The sequence below is a fragment of the Colletotrichum gloeosporioides genome (assembly GCF_011800055.1).
Source record: "Colletotrichum gloeosporioides strain Lc1 chromosome Unknown consensus_24, whole genome shotgun sequence".
Taxonomy (NCBI): Eukaryota; Fungi; Ascomycota; class Sordariomycetes; order Glomerellales; family Glomerellaceae; genus Colletotrichum; species Colletotrichum gloeosporioides.
In genome coordinates this window covers 163,115-177,987 of record NW_025544669.1, presented here as the reverse complement: position 1 = coordinate 177,987, position 14,873 = coordinate 163,115, and the positions used below count along the sequence as shown (strand labels likewise).

At 52.0% G+C, this 14,873-nt stretch overlaps 4 protein-coding genes across 4 annotated transcripts; 2 read left to right on the top strand and 2 right to left on the bottom strand.

The window, feature by feature from the left end:
• Positions 1–3,158: 3,158 nt before the first annotated feature.
• Positions 3,159–4,522, bottom strand: GCG54_00012629 (Methyltransferase fsa4; the record flags this gene model as incomplete). Its single annotated transcript, XM_045412504.1, has 4 exons — positions 3,159–3,460; positions 3,525–3,988; positions 4,048–4,174; positions 4,231–4,522. The coding sequence occupies 4 exons, from the start codon at positions 4,520–4,522 to the stop codon at positions 3,159–3,161; spliced, it is 1,185 nt and encodes a 394-aa protein (XP_045267209.1).
• A 2,696-nt stretch (positions 4,523–7,218) lies between these two features.
• Positions 7,219–8,426, top strand: GCG54_00012628 (uncharacterized protein; the record flags this gene model as incomplete). The annotated part of the gene is made up of 3 exons (XM_045412503.1): positions 7,219–7,365; positions 7,490–7,883; positions 8,008–8,426. 3 exons carry the CDS (start codon positions 7,219–7,221, stop codon positions 8,424–8,426), a joined length of 960 nt encoding a protein of 319 aa, XP_045267208.1.
• Positions 8,427–10,088: 1,662 nt separating this feature from the next.
• Positions 10,089–12,028, bottom strand: GCG54_00012627 (Rubrofusarin-specific efflux pump aurT; the record flags this gene model as incomplete). The annotated part of the gene is made up of 5 exons (XM_045412502.1): positions 10,089–10,768; positions 10,819–10,999; positions 11,054–11,389; positions 11,456–11,737; positions 11,798–12,028. The coding sequence occupies 5 exons, from the start codon at positions 12,026–12,028 to the stop codon at positions 10,089–10,091; spliced, it is 1,710 nt and encodes a 569-aa protein (XP_045267207.1).
• A 689-nt stretch (positions 12,029–12,717) lies between these two features.
• On the top strand, positions 12,718–14,804 carry GCG54_00012626 (Transcription factor vrtR1; the record flags this gene model as incomplete). The annotated part of the gene is made up of 3 exons (XM_045412501.1): positions 12,718–13,124; positions 13,178–13,184; positions 13,242–14,804. The coding sequence occupies 3 exons, from the start codon at positions 12,718–12,720 to the stop codon at positions 14,802–14,804; spliced, it is 1,977 nt and encodes a 658-aa protein (XP_045267206.1).
• Positions 14,805–14,873: the final 69 nt, after the last annotated feature.

Below are 14,873 nucleotides of genomic sequence, written 5' to 3'. Positions count from 1 at the left end.
TGTAGACTGGGAAGGTTGCGCGTATGCGCCGTCTTAGACCATCTACCCGACAGTCTTTCCTTTCTCGGAGCGGACCAGTGTCTGCCGACAAGTCACGTTGAATAAGCTTCGAGTTCCATTTGACAGGTTCGAGATGTCTGGAATACATAACGGGTAACTTCATCGTGCGTAATGCCCAAAGTCTATCGTTGGATGCTAGCCGCATCGCGGAAACACATGGGGAAACCGCCGAAATCATATTTCATTGCCGCGCGACAAAACAGCGAAGCAATGTTTGCTGATATTCGATTCGTCTGATTACCAGCCGCGTTCCGAAGTTGCATTGATTGAATATCAGATGTTACCCGGTATGCCGCATCGCGCGGCTGGTTTATTCTTGGCCACATAGCCCTGTCCGTCGATCGCCTGACACAAATTTCTTCTTTAGGGGAAGGTGTCTGGAACGATTTGTCACAAGAGAGGCTAGAACCCCGTTCTAAAAGTTCAGACGACAGGTAATCAGAGTATTGCACATCGACCGGGATGTGCGGTATCACCATTCGACGAGTCCACTCTCTATCCAGCTGGGCCATCCTCAGGCGTGCCAACTATATTGTGATAACACGCTTACGAGGTAACGGATTGCGGAGACCTATGAAAATTTCCTCTCTGTGAAATGAATAGAAGAACTAAGAAGTAAGTCGGACATTTTTCAACTTTGTCATCAAGGCTATGATGAGCAGTGAAAGGGTTTACTTTGCACTTCTATACTATAATTCATAAACATTTTGTTGTGCTCGCCTGCGAGCGTCGCCTCTTGCAACAGAGCATGGGGGCTGTCCCCAAAGTCAAGAGGCAAAATGACTTAACATGTATCAACTGTTTTGCAGCAAGTCCTCAGGTTTCGCATCGGTATAGGCAGGTTGAAACTTGTCGACGGAGTTATGTTCTAGACGCGAAGTCCACAATTGAATATCTTTGTGAACCAGAGCTACGCCATGAACATCAGACTTGTGGTTATGTGAAGTTGCACATGATAGATAGGCCGGATGCTAAGAGACTTAGAGTCTTATCAAGAGTGTGCCAAATCGTCGCCCGATTTCATCCGTCATAATGCAGGTCCAGAAGAATCAAAGCTAAGGTACCCCTTCTTCCCTTCTAACTTTTCTTCTTCGCAGTTTGCCGCCTGGAGGCGCACCTTGTTGACTGCCGTATGACTCTCACGGGGAAATATTCGAGGGACAGGATGGCCTGGGCTTCTAAAGCTAAGGTACCTTTGTTCTTCGAGATGAATGTTGGCGTAGTGGTGCATTCAGTACACTCAGCTATCAACCATGGGAGATAGATCAAGAAAGCAATGCCGCACGCTGTTCGTCCTGAAGACCAAATTTTCGGACTTGATGACCGCTATGGTGGTTGAAGGATGATCTAGATTTGCTACAGAACCCAGTGATCGTACTGGGCTGGCATGACATTGTAGTAGCCTCTGAACAGTGAAACTGCAGGCTGGGGAAGAATGCTCAGGAATACATAAGTGTGAAAGAATCACAACAGAACTTCGAGGCTAGTTCTTTCCTCACCGCACCCACCGGAGTATATCCCTCTTGCGTGTCATCAGAGGCCCTTATTACTCCTGAAATAACCTCAAGAAGCTACACTTCGCACTATCCTTAGCTTGCTGCATGTCATCTAATTTGATAGCGAGAAACGGCCAAAAGGTGGCAGAAGTAAAGAATGACTGTCAATGTTGCCTGTCGTCTTCAAGTCTACATGGCTACATCTCTCGAATAGCACTTAGTATCTTGAATCCTAGGACTGCTAGGAATAAGTGTGAAGGGCCGTGGCTTCAACATGAATTAGAATAGTATCATCGAACTGGAGAGACTCCTTATGAGACTTAAATCGAAACATAAGATCGGCTCAACGATCGTAAGATGAACGTACACTTCGTCAAGAAACTTATAGAAGATGTTGCGTCACATAACAAAATCGAAGTTTATGGCTCGATCGTTAAACGAGAAAACCCGATTAGTTGCTTCGATTTTCGAAGATTACGTCAAAAGACCAATGCAATAACCTCATGCCTTTAGCTAGAAGTTATAGTGAGAAAGGTTATTCAACTTTCGTTCATGATCAACAACTGAAAAGAAGATCCTGTCAGGCCTGTTTACAACTTATTCCAAGCTCTACTCGCGATTGCAGTTGTCAATTTACTAATGCCGGTGAAACAAAAAGCTTATCACAACTTCAACGTAGATCTCGGATTCTTTTGAAGATATCAAATCAAGATCTATAACCCAGTATCGGGCTTAGACTTCTGTCAAGTACAAACCAGGGTTTAATTCGATTGTATCTGAACCATCTGACATATCTTACAACTTACAAGTTCTGAAGCTACGGGCAATGGGCATCTCGGCCGAGATCAATCCGCAGTTTGAGAACAGCCTTGGCCAAGGCTGTCATAGTTTTGACCCTCCGGCATGGGGATAAAGGCAATTCGACAATGACAGATGAGACGTATAAACACCCAATGACATGCTCGAGAGGAGATGACGCACGCCTCCCATTAGCCGTGCGTTTTACCACGAGGAAGTTTGAGCATTGCGTAACGTTGTTATCTGCCCGGTTATAGTTCTCAAATCCTTTGCTAAATTTCCTAAAACTTACCGATAACGATGACAGGATCATCTAATCTTTTGCTCAGACTGATTGGACAATCCGGTCGGGCATTTTGGTGTCGGTTTCGTCTTCATGTGCTGCAGAAAACTACCTTTTGTCAACCATTTAAGAATGTTTCACACAGAGGCCTGCAGGGGTTGAACCTTGGACAAACGTAAATCTGGGGTTGGAAAGCTAGTTGACTCAAAAGATGCTTTCGCACCCGCGGAACCGCTCCGTGACACGCGTTGTTGATGTTACGGGGAGATTAGTGAACTAAGCCAACCTTCGTGGCAGTGATTGGATCAAAATATTCAAATGGCTTTCCTTGCAAATCTTGCAATTGGAAGCATCCGCCATGGTCAGCCATCACGATGTGCACAACCAAACGGTCGGGTTATCCGATGCTGGACGCTGGATGGCTCCGAGATTGTAAACAGTTTTCAAGAAGAGTTGAGTTCTATCAAATCCGACGCCAGCCTCGTGCGAAATATTCGTCCAGTGTGCTGACATACGCCAGCTCATGCCTTGATGCACTCGATAACCTGCATCTTCTTGTCCAAGCCATGGATTCCTTCCATCTTCAGTCCTGCCCGTGCGACCAGCTCTGCCCAATCGTCCGCGGTCCGTTCCTTTCCTCCAATCTCTAGCATGCCAAAGTCATTCATAGCGGCCAGTGGATCCGGAGGATTCGACATAACCATCTCACTGATGAGAACTTTGCTGTCCGAAGCCATGGCGTCCGAGAGCTGCGTGAGTATCTTCACACAGACGTCGTCGCCGTAGTCATGCAGGCATCGGCGAATCCAGTAGATCAGTGCGCCTGCATAGGTCAACTCATGTCTGCAGCGGGAATAATGGAAATCTCTAGAAACTCAATGACTTACCCTTGACAGGCTGCGGCTTGTGGAAATCATGCACTTGAAGCTGGACGCCCTTAAGCTCGGGCTCCGTCAATGCGGCCACCTCCTCGATGATCTCGTCGCGATCCTCCAAGACAACGCGCTCTGTGGGAATGAAAGGGTTCTCGTTGAGAATAGCCTTGATGGCGTGGCCTTTACCGCCGCCAACGTCGACGAGAATGACGCGATCTTTGTCTTCCGCGAGCTTTGACTTGACCCAGCCGAAGTCGTACATGCCAACCAACGGGATGAACTTTTGCAACACATCCATCGCTGCCATGAATCGCTTCATGCGCTGGGGATTTTCTTTTTGGATCTCCCATATGTCCCTGTCGGGCTGGCCGTGGCTATACGCATGAGGCGTGTGGAGACGGGTAACTGGTTCGCGGCGACCATACTCGATGAAATATTCAGGCAGCTTCAAGGCTGGGAGCATGTGCTCATCGAAACTGAAGTGAGAGGCACAGGGTTAGCCGATGAAGATAGGCGCCGGAGCAGCGTTACTCACACCATGGACAGGAGAAGGCCATCGGGGCTTCCTGGGAGATATTGGCGAGAGAGCGCCGTGTGCCCGACTTGATCAGTTCCATACTGGCGCAAAACGCCGCTCGCGATAGGAACCCAACAGATACGTCCTAAGGCAATTGTGAATTGTTGAGTTCTAATGGCAGCTTAATCATCAAGTACCTACGAATCAGCGATGTCTCTGATTTCACTTGCTTGGCAAGTTCCGAGAACGAGATTGTGCCCTGTTCCGGGATGGCGGCAAAAACGCCCCAATCAATGCAAAGCCGCAGTGCCGTGATCTCTACATTCGCAAATGCCTTCTCCATCCAATCAGGAACAGGAGTTCGGACCGTCTTGAGTATCTGCTTGGCGATTCCGGCAGCGGCAGCATTCTTTTCCGCATCGCTGGCGGGCGAAGTGGCGATGCCAGACAGCTGGGAGGCCAAGTCCGTGAGCGTTTCAGTGCAGGCTGCCATGGCGATTAGGAGGTTACGATTGTTTGAATTCCGCAGGTCCAACTACACAGAATAGTGATCATGTAATATTGAGCAGGCGATGCTGATAGCAGGCGGTGACGGTAGTTATCCTTCTTTTCCGGACGTGAAAATAGAGCTTGGTATTGTGCTATTTAACCTCTCTCAAAACAGACCATTTTTGGCTTCTAGCTTCTGCCTCGCCGCTGCTGCACGAATTCACCGAGCGGATTTCCCGAGCTTACTGACGGACTTACAGACCGATTCCGGGCCGCCCGAGAGACAGCCCCGCATTTCACCGATAACGCCGCCGGTGGCCGGCCGTAGCGGGGCCGATCCTTCTCGGTCTTTTGGCATGGAATGCGCTGTCAAATAAAGGGAAATGCGAGAAACAACAGGCACCGGCCGAAACCCGAAAGGGCCGAAGGAAGGATCTTCCAAATATCCACAAAATGCAAGACCCTCGAGTCGATCAGGCGCCCCAGCCACGCAGGCTCCATTCAACTGACAGGCGAATCGCATTCCGCGGACTGGTCCGCCTTATGAGAGGGCTAGTTAGTCAGTCGTCATCCCATCTTTGTATCTTGCTGCCGCACCGAATCAGCGAATAATCGCACTCGCATCGGCAACTCTGCTGTTAAACGTAAGAGCTGAAAGAAGGGGTGGAAAGGGCCTGAGAACGGCACCACGGCAACAGGAAGTGTCAGACAGATTCCTTCTCGAACAAATCCCGCCTTCTGTGCAGCGACGCCAGAAGAGCGGAATGGCCGTAGCTCCGCGACTCTGCAACTTGACACCAAACCGCGTTTGCCCATTTGCAAAACCTCGTTCTGTCACTATCCGCCCTCGAGTTGACTCATGGGTTGCCAAACTAGGAAGGCGGAGGGTAAAGGGAACTCAGCGACGTGGTCCAAGTTATGCGTGGCGCCCGTCCTGACAGGGCCTGGGTGACAGGAACCGATTAGGCCAACACGTCGCAAGTCTTGGCAGCCGCTTGTCTGGTGATCCGGCTATCCTTCTCTCCCCGTTCCGTGTTGGATGTTTGGGCGATGAACCGAAGGGCCCTGCGTCGCCAGATGTGGCTGCCAGGCGATCATCCGTGTCATCCAGCTTGGCTGGATGTTGGTTCCAATATGCCATACCGGACTACTACGCCATACGACATCATCGGCGCCTCTCCCCATAAACAGCCAAGACGATGCCGCGTATCCCCCAGACTATAATCGCCGGTCACGACCAAGACAAATAGGCTCCTAGCTAGGGACCCTTTTTTTCTATTTGCGGGGGATCGGGAGGTTACTTCGATGGCCCCATCTTGGCGCGGTTGTGAGCGGCATCTAGAACACTAAGGTTAAATCTAGTGCTGTCGTGGAGTAGAGCCGTGAGCCGTGAGCCGCCAGCCGTGATGAAGCTAAGCCAGGACTCCTGCGTAACCCATGCGGCGATCCAGATGGCGACCCCGTTGGAACCTGTTTTGAGGCCATTCCCGGCTAACCGACGGGCACCCTCCTGGCGAAGGTTTTCTCCCCCTCACTTCCTATTAAGGCAACCCATACGCATCGCCTCCGCTGACGCGTGTGGATAGCTGGGCTGAGGGCTCTGGGCTTGGGTCATCTGGCGTGCCATGTGTCGATGTCGTCGACGAATCCATGCAAAAACGTTGGGCGAATGACAGATGTCGTCGCGCTTGAGGCTCCTTGACTCTCTGACTCGATGTCGTTAGTGCGGAGAGCCGAAACTGGCAAACCCATGAGAGCCTCAACCCTGTCGTCTCCCACGTTGCCACCAATATCCGTTGGGCCTTCCTGGGCCGTCCGACGAATTTCTCCCAATAACGTCTCACAACGTCCGTAATAAGCGTTGCCGCTCGGGCATGGCACTCCTTGCAGATCTCGTAAAGGGTAGTTGCACTCGACCTTCTGAGACGACACGGTCGAGTTTCGTTTCATCTGAACTTGGACCAAGAAGCGCGCACGACTGACTATTCTGCTCTTGTGTTGGCTGCCCCCACACCAAACGACACAACGCAAATTCACACACACCAACTCTCTCTGCACAATGGGCCCTCCGACATGGCGCAATTCTCAATTCGTCAAACGTCCCGCCGTGGAGACGCCATGGAAGCTATTGCTGCTCCCCTCAACTCTCAACGGCTAGGCCAAGAACACCAACTGACTTGTCGAGACCGGCCTAACGTGGCACGTCCTCCGTGCCCTGCCCCTGGCTCACCAAACAAGGGAGGTCTGTCGAACCACTTGAGACGCCCGAAAACAGCGCGTTGCTCGTTCTTTGCCTCTGCCTTCTGGCAAGGTGCGATAATAATATCCACACTCGATGGTTTCTTTCGTCTCAGACTTCGGAGGGGCTGTGTCCATCCTGGTTCGCCTGGCATCCAGCATCCCCCGTCGCCTCGATCGAGGAGGGTGGTTTGCTGCCGAGGTGAACTCACGAGATGAGCATGCCTGTGGCCCATGAGGTCAGCGCGCATCCGTCCGGTTTGTATATTATGCTGATAGTTCCCGCGATCAATCGGGGATGAAAAAGGCTCATCACCAAACAAACTTTGTCGGCACAGACACATTCAACGCTCTCACATATATACTCCCGGGTTGGAGATTCACCTTGAAGGTTCCTTTTCTTATTCCCTAATCCAATTCCCCTTACCGTATTAGCAGAATCACTCTGGATAGTGAATCAAAATGCAGCTGACCAAGACCCTCATCTTCACCCTCATCGGCACGGCCTTTGCCCTCCCGACCACGAACGAGAAGCGCCAACTCGCGACGATCCAGGGCGCTGTCACGTCCGTTCAACAATCTCTCCAGAAGCTTGATACCGCTGTCAAGGTACGTGCATCCGAAGATCGGGCATATGCAGGCCGTGGGATCCGAGCAGCCATTTGGCTCAACCCCCCACGCGGCCGCTGCTGTCGGGAATCAGATCAATTAGACTAACGCGAGCAATCTGCAGGCTGCCAACGATGCCAGCACCGTTGCTGCCGTCCAGACCGCCGCCACAGATGTCCAGTCTGCTCTGACAAAGGCTCAGACCGACATCCAGGGTGCCCAGGCCCTGCAGCTGCAGGAGGCTCTCGGACTCCAGCAGCTCGCTACTGACCTCACCACCACCGCCACGACGACCGTTGACGACTTGATCGCGAAGAAGGCTACCTTCGACCAACTCGGTATCTCCCAGGTTGTCGCCCAGCAACTCACCGCTCAGAAGCAGGCCTCCGCAGGTCTCGGCCAGGCTATCGTCTCCAAGGTTCCCGCTATCGGCCAGGGTATCGCTCAACAGTCTATCGACCAGATCACCGCCGCTATCGACAAGGGCATCCAGGCCTACGGCGGTGCCGCCGGCGGTGGTGCGTAAACCACCCCCCCTACGTCGCGCGCCGCGTCCCCTCGCTCTCCCCCCCGTCCGCTCGCTCGTCCGTCCGAAGAGAACCGTATAATCGAATACTAACGAATGTCTCCAATACTTTCCAGCAACTTCTGCAACTCCTAGCAAGCCTGGTGCTGCCCCCCCTGCTTCTGCTCCCGCTGCCCCTAAGGCGCCTGCTGCTGCCCCAGCTACTCCCAAGACACCCGCTGCTGCCCCTGCCGCTCCCAAGGCCCCAGCTGCCGCCCCCGCTGCTCCCGCCGGGGGCCTCGAGGGTCTGCTCGGAGGTCTCCTCGGCGGTGGTGGTGCTAACGGTGCTGCTGGTGCTGGCGGTATTGGTGCTCTCCTTGGAGGACTCACTGGTGGAGCTGGAGCCGGAGGAGCGGCCGGTGCAGGTGGTGCTGGTGGACTTGGCGGACTCGGTGCTCTTCTCGGTGGACTCGGAGGTGGTGCGACGGGAACCGGCGCGACTAAGGCGAACGTGGTGGATTTCTCAGAAGACGCGGCATTGGAGGATGAAGAATAAAGTACAGACCGGGATACTCCTTGCAGCTTAGTTAGCCTGTAGCAAATCATCATTGTTGGATCTTTCATTAATATTTTGTCCGTTCCGTATGGCCTCTAGCGTGAATCTTGTTGCCTAGTCTACCTTGACTACCATCGCTAAGCCATGTCATAGTTGCATATTGACGTGAGCTTTTTGTTCCTGAGGGGGCGGACAGTCGTGAAACGTTACTAGCGGGTGATCTTACGAGGCCCGGCGCGATCGGCCTCACAGTCAAGTTTCGTAGATCCTCCAGAGCCCTGTCGATGTGAGCCAAGGTACTACCCCAGATTTTCAGATTTAGTCCCGCATACCACCCAAAAGTCGCCGTATTACGCTCCGGGTGATATCAGGAATCTGTCGATCCTATGGGGGCTTAGAATCGATTTGCCCCGCGGGGCAGAGACACATGTGCAACTTTGCCTGTGATGCCGCGGCCGAAGCTTTGACCAGACAGGCCATTCCAAAAAATCATCACATCCCAGTCTCTCAACAACCACAACCCATCCCGTCAGAGGAGTATTTGACATGATGATATTATCTGGCGTCTTATGCCGTTCTTGGGGCCCCGCATGGCATAGGTCATGACAGAACTTTCCCCGCGTAGGATGCAAACTTTCCAATGACACAAACCAAGGCACTATCACGACCAACCCATTCCACGTCATTGCTTCCATCGCCTCTGTCATGTCTGTCATGCTCTCATGACAGCCTCTTCGCCACGTGCTCTTACCGACCGCCGCCAAGCGCCGGTCTTTTGGCATGGTGGCTGAGGTCTGGCCTCCGCCGAGGAGACCGGCGACTCTCCCGGAACACCCCTGCATCAGCCTAGTGTTACATGGAGGTCCGTTGAAGCAGATACTGACAGGGCCACGGAAGCCGGGGCCCCCGGTCGCCCCGGGTCCCGTCGGAGCCCTAAGAACCCACTCACCTGGTGTGCCAATCGCATCTTGATCTGCCAAATGTGTCATTCGATTCCGGGCTGCTCCAAACACTTTAAGCCCAGACCAGTGATCCATACGACGGACGGTCTGGGAATAGGAATCGACTCATCGGAAAGATCCAGAAACGAGACTCTCGTGATTCGCGCATGGGCAGCTGAGGCCTAGTCGAGGCTTAGGTGTCTCGTCGATCTAAGCGACGTCAAATGATTTGGCAGGATCGACATCAACATCGGATTAATGTCAAAATCATGCCCTCGATAGTCAGTATGAGGTAGTATTCGTCCGCCCGCTAGCGTAGTAGCGATGTCTTGGTCAAACTGGTTTGCTCTTACAATCCGCATGACTTCCCATTTTAAAGTCGGAAGACGGACTACTTGATATTGATTCCAGATGGCAAGTTGAACATGAAGCATCACCGAAAGATGTCTGTAATGGACTGGTGATCGGAAGGTCCTCAGCCGGTGCCTGATAGCTTGGGCTGCTTATCAGCCGGAACATTCAACTCAACTTAAGGCATCATGGTTTGACCCTCGTCCCATGCATTCATCAACCCCAAAATGACCAGTTCAAGCGAAAAGAGCACCAATTTGTCACTATGTGAGAGTTGAGATCCGGATTGTGGCTATGAAGCAAGTCTATCAAATTAGAAATCATACATGCATGTGCCCCCACTATCGTTGCGTTCATCCGACGTCCTCGGTTATACCTTTTCAGCTGCCTGGCTTTCCTCAGCCTTTGGCGCTTCCTTCTTTGTGTTCTGCTTGACGCTTCGCCATTCCATCGCCAACGCCCCAAGAATCGAGAGACAGGTCAAGATGAGTCCAAGACGGAAGACAACACGCAACGACTCATTGTAGCCAACCAAAACAGTCTGCTTGACCGAAGCTGGTAGATTTGTCAGGGACGTGGCACCGCTGCTCTCAATCAAGGCGGAATTGAAGCCCGGGACCGACGAAAGGCGCTCAAGAAGCTGGTTGTTGAGGACGTTCTGGCCCACGGAGATGAAGATGGCACCCCCAAGAAGCTGAGAGAAGAACATAAGGGAGGTACCAATTGGAACGTCCTTCTTCGGAAGTACCGTTTGAGCGGCGATGTTGGGGACCTGAGAGGCACAACCGGTGCCGAAGCCGTATAGAATCTGGTACCCGATCCACTTGGCGCTGGGAGTATCCAGTTGCAGAGTGTTCAGGAGTCCAGCGCCAACGCTCATGAAGCAGACTCCGATGATGAGGAACGGCGTGTAGTAACCGGTTCGGCGAATGAGTCCTCCCGTCATCAGTGACGCAACGACCATGGAAAGCACCAGCGGGAGCAGGCGAATGCCTGATTCAACAGCAGAGACTCCTTGGATGGCCTGGAACCAGATAGGCAGGTAATAGACTGGTACTTGTTAGTTCAAGGTATGGAATATGTAGGTCAACCATGCTTACTTATGATCATATTCTGCGATCCGATGCAGAACGTTGCAAAGACACCTGCCAAGATGCTTCGCTGCTTGAAAACTTTGGGAGGGATAGTTGCTGTCTTGGGCAAGAAGATCTGGACCATAACAAAGCCAATCAGAAGCACGCATGCGAGTACAAGAAGCGCAACAATACGCCCGTTGTTCCACTACAAGCCATGTTAGGATATAACCGTCATCAATATAAAATCATCGCGACTTACAGTATAGGTCAATCCCCCCCACTGCAATGCCAGCAGAAGACAGACGGTTCCGGGGATAAGCACCGAGGTTCCGTAAAAGTCCAACTGCGCCAACTTGGCCTTGGTGGAGAGCGTGCTTGCATCTCTGTCGGGGAGCTTCAAGAGGAAGACAATCACCAAGGCTGCGACTCCGCCGAAAGGAAGGTTGATATAGAAGCACCATCTCCATGTCAACCTTGTTGTGAAAGCACCTCCAACCAAAGGACCAACGATCGAGGCGATACCGAAGACAGCGCCGAACATGCCTTGGTACATAGGTCGCTTATGGAGAGGCACGGCGTGCACGATTACAATGATCTAGGTGGAGGCTGCGTTAGAAGGCGAGTTTCTTCCTAGGAAAAGCATATCTTCCAAAGTACTTACCACGCCTGTGAGGATTCCCGCCGAGCCAACACCTGCCAGGGCTCTACCAAAGATGAAGACGTCGGAGCTGGGAGCGGCCCCACAGATTGCGGAACCAACTTCGAAGAGGAATACCGAGACAAGAAATGTCGCCTTGATGCTATAGAAGGAGTATATTTTGCCGAAGAGTAGTTGAAAAGCGCAGGTTGTCAGGAGGAAGACAGAGCCATACCATCCGACGTCGGTTACAGAGTCGAATTCATCGGTAATTTTAGGAATAGCGGTCGTGATAATCAATCGATCCTGGAAGATTATGCTGTTAGCTGACGGAATTTTTAGCGCAGGAGTATCTGCAAAACCTACGAGTGAAACTAGAAACATGCTGATGAAGAGAGAGCTCAGAATCAAAACCAGACTCAGGCCTGAAGGATATTGGACATTTTCGGAATTATTCGTCTTCGAGCGAACTGCTTCCTGTGTTTCATTTGTCATATCGGTGTCTTCTACGACTGGGTTTTGATTGGCATATGTCGAAGAGTCGGACGGTTGCGCTGAGACATGGGAGTCTGTGGACTGGTTCTTTTTGAAGAACATGGTGAAGATACGAGAGGGGGATGTTGCTGTTGAATGGGTGTTCTGATTGGAAATTTGAGGCACGATACTGAGCGAGAGAACAGATACATAATTAGGATGGCAAGTTGTGTCTTTATGTATATTGATTGTGTTTCTATGGACCATGATATTCTCGGGCAGCCTAGTCGATGTCCCGAGAAGATGAACGGCATTCTGTTGTTTGATTGGCCTAGCCTGAATGTTGGGATGCCTTCGGGCCCGAGTAATCCAAACGGGGCTAGCGCATGTCTTGCTGAGTGTCCACATGGAACGGGCCGGACTCCATATTCTCCATTCCACATTCAGCAAGTCTCTGGCTATTGCTGCCAATCTTGGTGCCGTTTTGCACCGGACAAACCACGGAAATGTTTGCAGGTCCATCCGGCGGAGGATCTGACCGTCACCCCTTATCCACCCGGAAGGAGGTAGCGTCATGACGGCCTGAGCATCATTGGTTGACCGGGTCCCGAGAAGGATCACACTAAGCTCGTTTCGTGGCCGAATCGCCCGAAGACACATACCGTCATCTTAAAGACTCTTTTGTCCACGGCTCTTCATCGTCATCTCCCTGCGTAACTGAAAATTGGCATTTAGCAATCTCATATCCCGAGATCACGCCTGAGGTTCTCCGACTGTTCATCGCCCACAAGACTCACGCCCTGACCTCAGAAATGGCCTCCGGATCACCGTCACCCCACAAGCCCGCCTGCTCTATCTGCTCACGCCGTAAAGTCAAGTGTGACAAAGGAGACCCCTGTTCCAATTGCCTCAAATCGCAATCTCAATGCGTTTACGAGGCTCCCGCCTTGCATAGAAGACCCCGAAAGCGGGCCGCCGATGATGACCTTCTCAATCGGTTGGCCGCTTACGAGGACTTAATGCGGAAGAACAACGTTGACTTTGCACCTCTGGCGCATACGTGGATCCCGTCGAAACTGGAAGCTCAAGTTGATGAGCCGGAGCCGATGCGATTCGTTCCTTTGACGCCGGCACTTACCAGCCCGGGCTCAGCAGTTGGTCGCTCAGATAATATCGATAATTCATCAGGAGACACAGAAAGGCATGTCCACACCGTATGGTAGCATTGCCCCTCCACTGACTCTTCAGTAGATGTTCATGGTCAAATCTCAGCCCAGAGGTACGTCAGTTCCAGCAATTGCGACCTCTTTAGTACCAAACCTAACATATCCACCAGCTCAAGTATCCTCCCATCTACGGCGTCTGCCATAAAGACGATCCCATCCTGACACCGATGCCGTCTCTTCACCAAATGTTCTCCGCCCAAAACACCTCACCCTCCCAATCCCACCCTGAACCTCAACACATCTATCGACTATGGCAAATCTTCGTCGACAATATCAACCCTCTCTTCAAGATCGTCCACATCCCAACCCTACAACAACGCGTCCTCGATGCAAGCTGGAACCCCTCTTCAGCACCTCAGCCCCTGCAAGCAACCATGTTCGCCATATACGCCCTCTCCGTCACCTCAATGTCGCCAGAAGCCTGCCAAAAAGCCTTCAACGAGAGCAGAGTCGCGTTGATGACGCGCTACCGCACTGCAGCCTTCCGAGCCCTCGTTGAAGCGGATTTCCTCACGACAAAAGACTTTGAGGTTGTCCAGGCTTTTGTGTTGTTTCTCTTCATCAACCCCGAGTCCGAGCTGACGGCTACTCTGACGGCCGCGGCCTTGAAGCTATGCAGAAGCCTAGGCATTCATCATGCCAAACCAGATCCCAAGGTATCCTTCTTCGAGAGGGAGATGCGTATTCGGGTATGGTGGCAGTTATACGGACTCGAAGCGCGAACTCGCGCTTTGGGAAGCCCAGATTCGAGGTGTCCACCGTCGAGAAGCGAGTTTGGCGATCTGCGCTCGCCCTTGAACGTCAATGACGCGGATCTGCACCCCGACATGACAGAGGCACCGATCGAGCACAGCCGTCCAACGGAGATGATGTGCGTGCTGATGAAGTACGAAGTCTTCAACTGGATTCGTTCGACACCTGCAGCATCGCTGGTCTTCGAGCATATTGCTCAGAGCCGGGCGAGAGACAAGACCATGATGGAGGTCGAGAGCAAGGCCATCAACGAGATTGAGGGCATCTACTACAACAAGTACCTGAAGGACGTAGACAAGCGGATACCGATTCATGCGCAGACGTTCAACATGGCGAAGCTGGTGATTGCTCGGATGAGGTTCAAAGTCTATCATCCCAGGTGTCGAAGGACCGGCACCAGCGACGATGTTGTCATGAGTCGAGAGGAGAATGATATGTTATTTGAGTTGGCGATGAATTGGGTTGAAGCGGCCGAGGCAGGTTTGCGAAGCAAATTCTCTGCGCATATCTTCACTCACATGACGTCCAAATGTCATATCGACGCCTACATCTACATCATCAGCGAACTTCGGTATAGATGCACTGGAGATCGAGTGAAGAAGGCATGGCAGTCTATTGAAACACTCTACGAGGATTACCCAGAAATGTTGGAGTCGAAGAGTAGTTTCTTTGAGTCCTTGCGGGGCTTGACCCTCGAAGCTTGGGAAGCTCACCAAAACGCAGTGGCTGCAGCCCATGACTTACAGGAGCCGAAAACTACGCCTAGTTTCATCCAAACCCTTGGATATAAGGCGAGGGAAAAGATGGAAGCTGATGCGCAAGCGTCAATGGCTCCCAGTCAGCAAAATCTTGATGGTCTCGGGTTGACGGATGACGGGAACTTGGATTGGGACTATTGGAACAATTTCCTGAGCTTGTGAAGGTTTGTTTAGCAGCGACCTATTTGATCGGAATTGGGCCCTCTAACTTGAAGTTCTGCCCAGGATTAA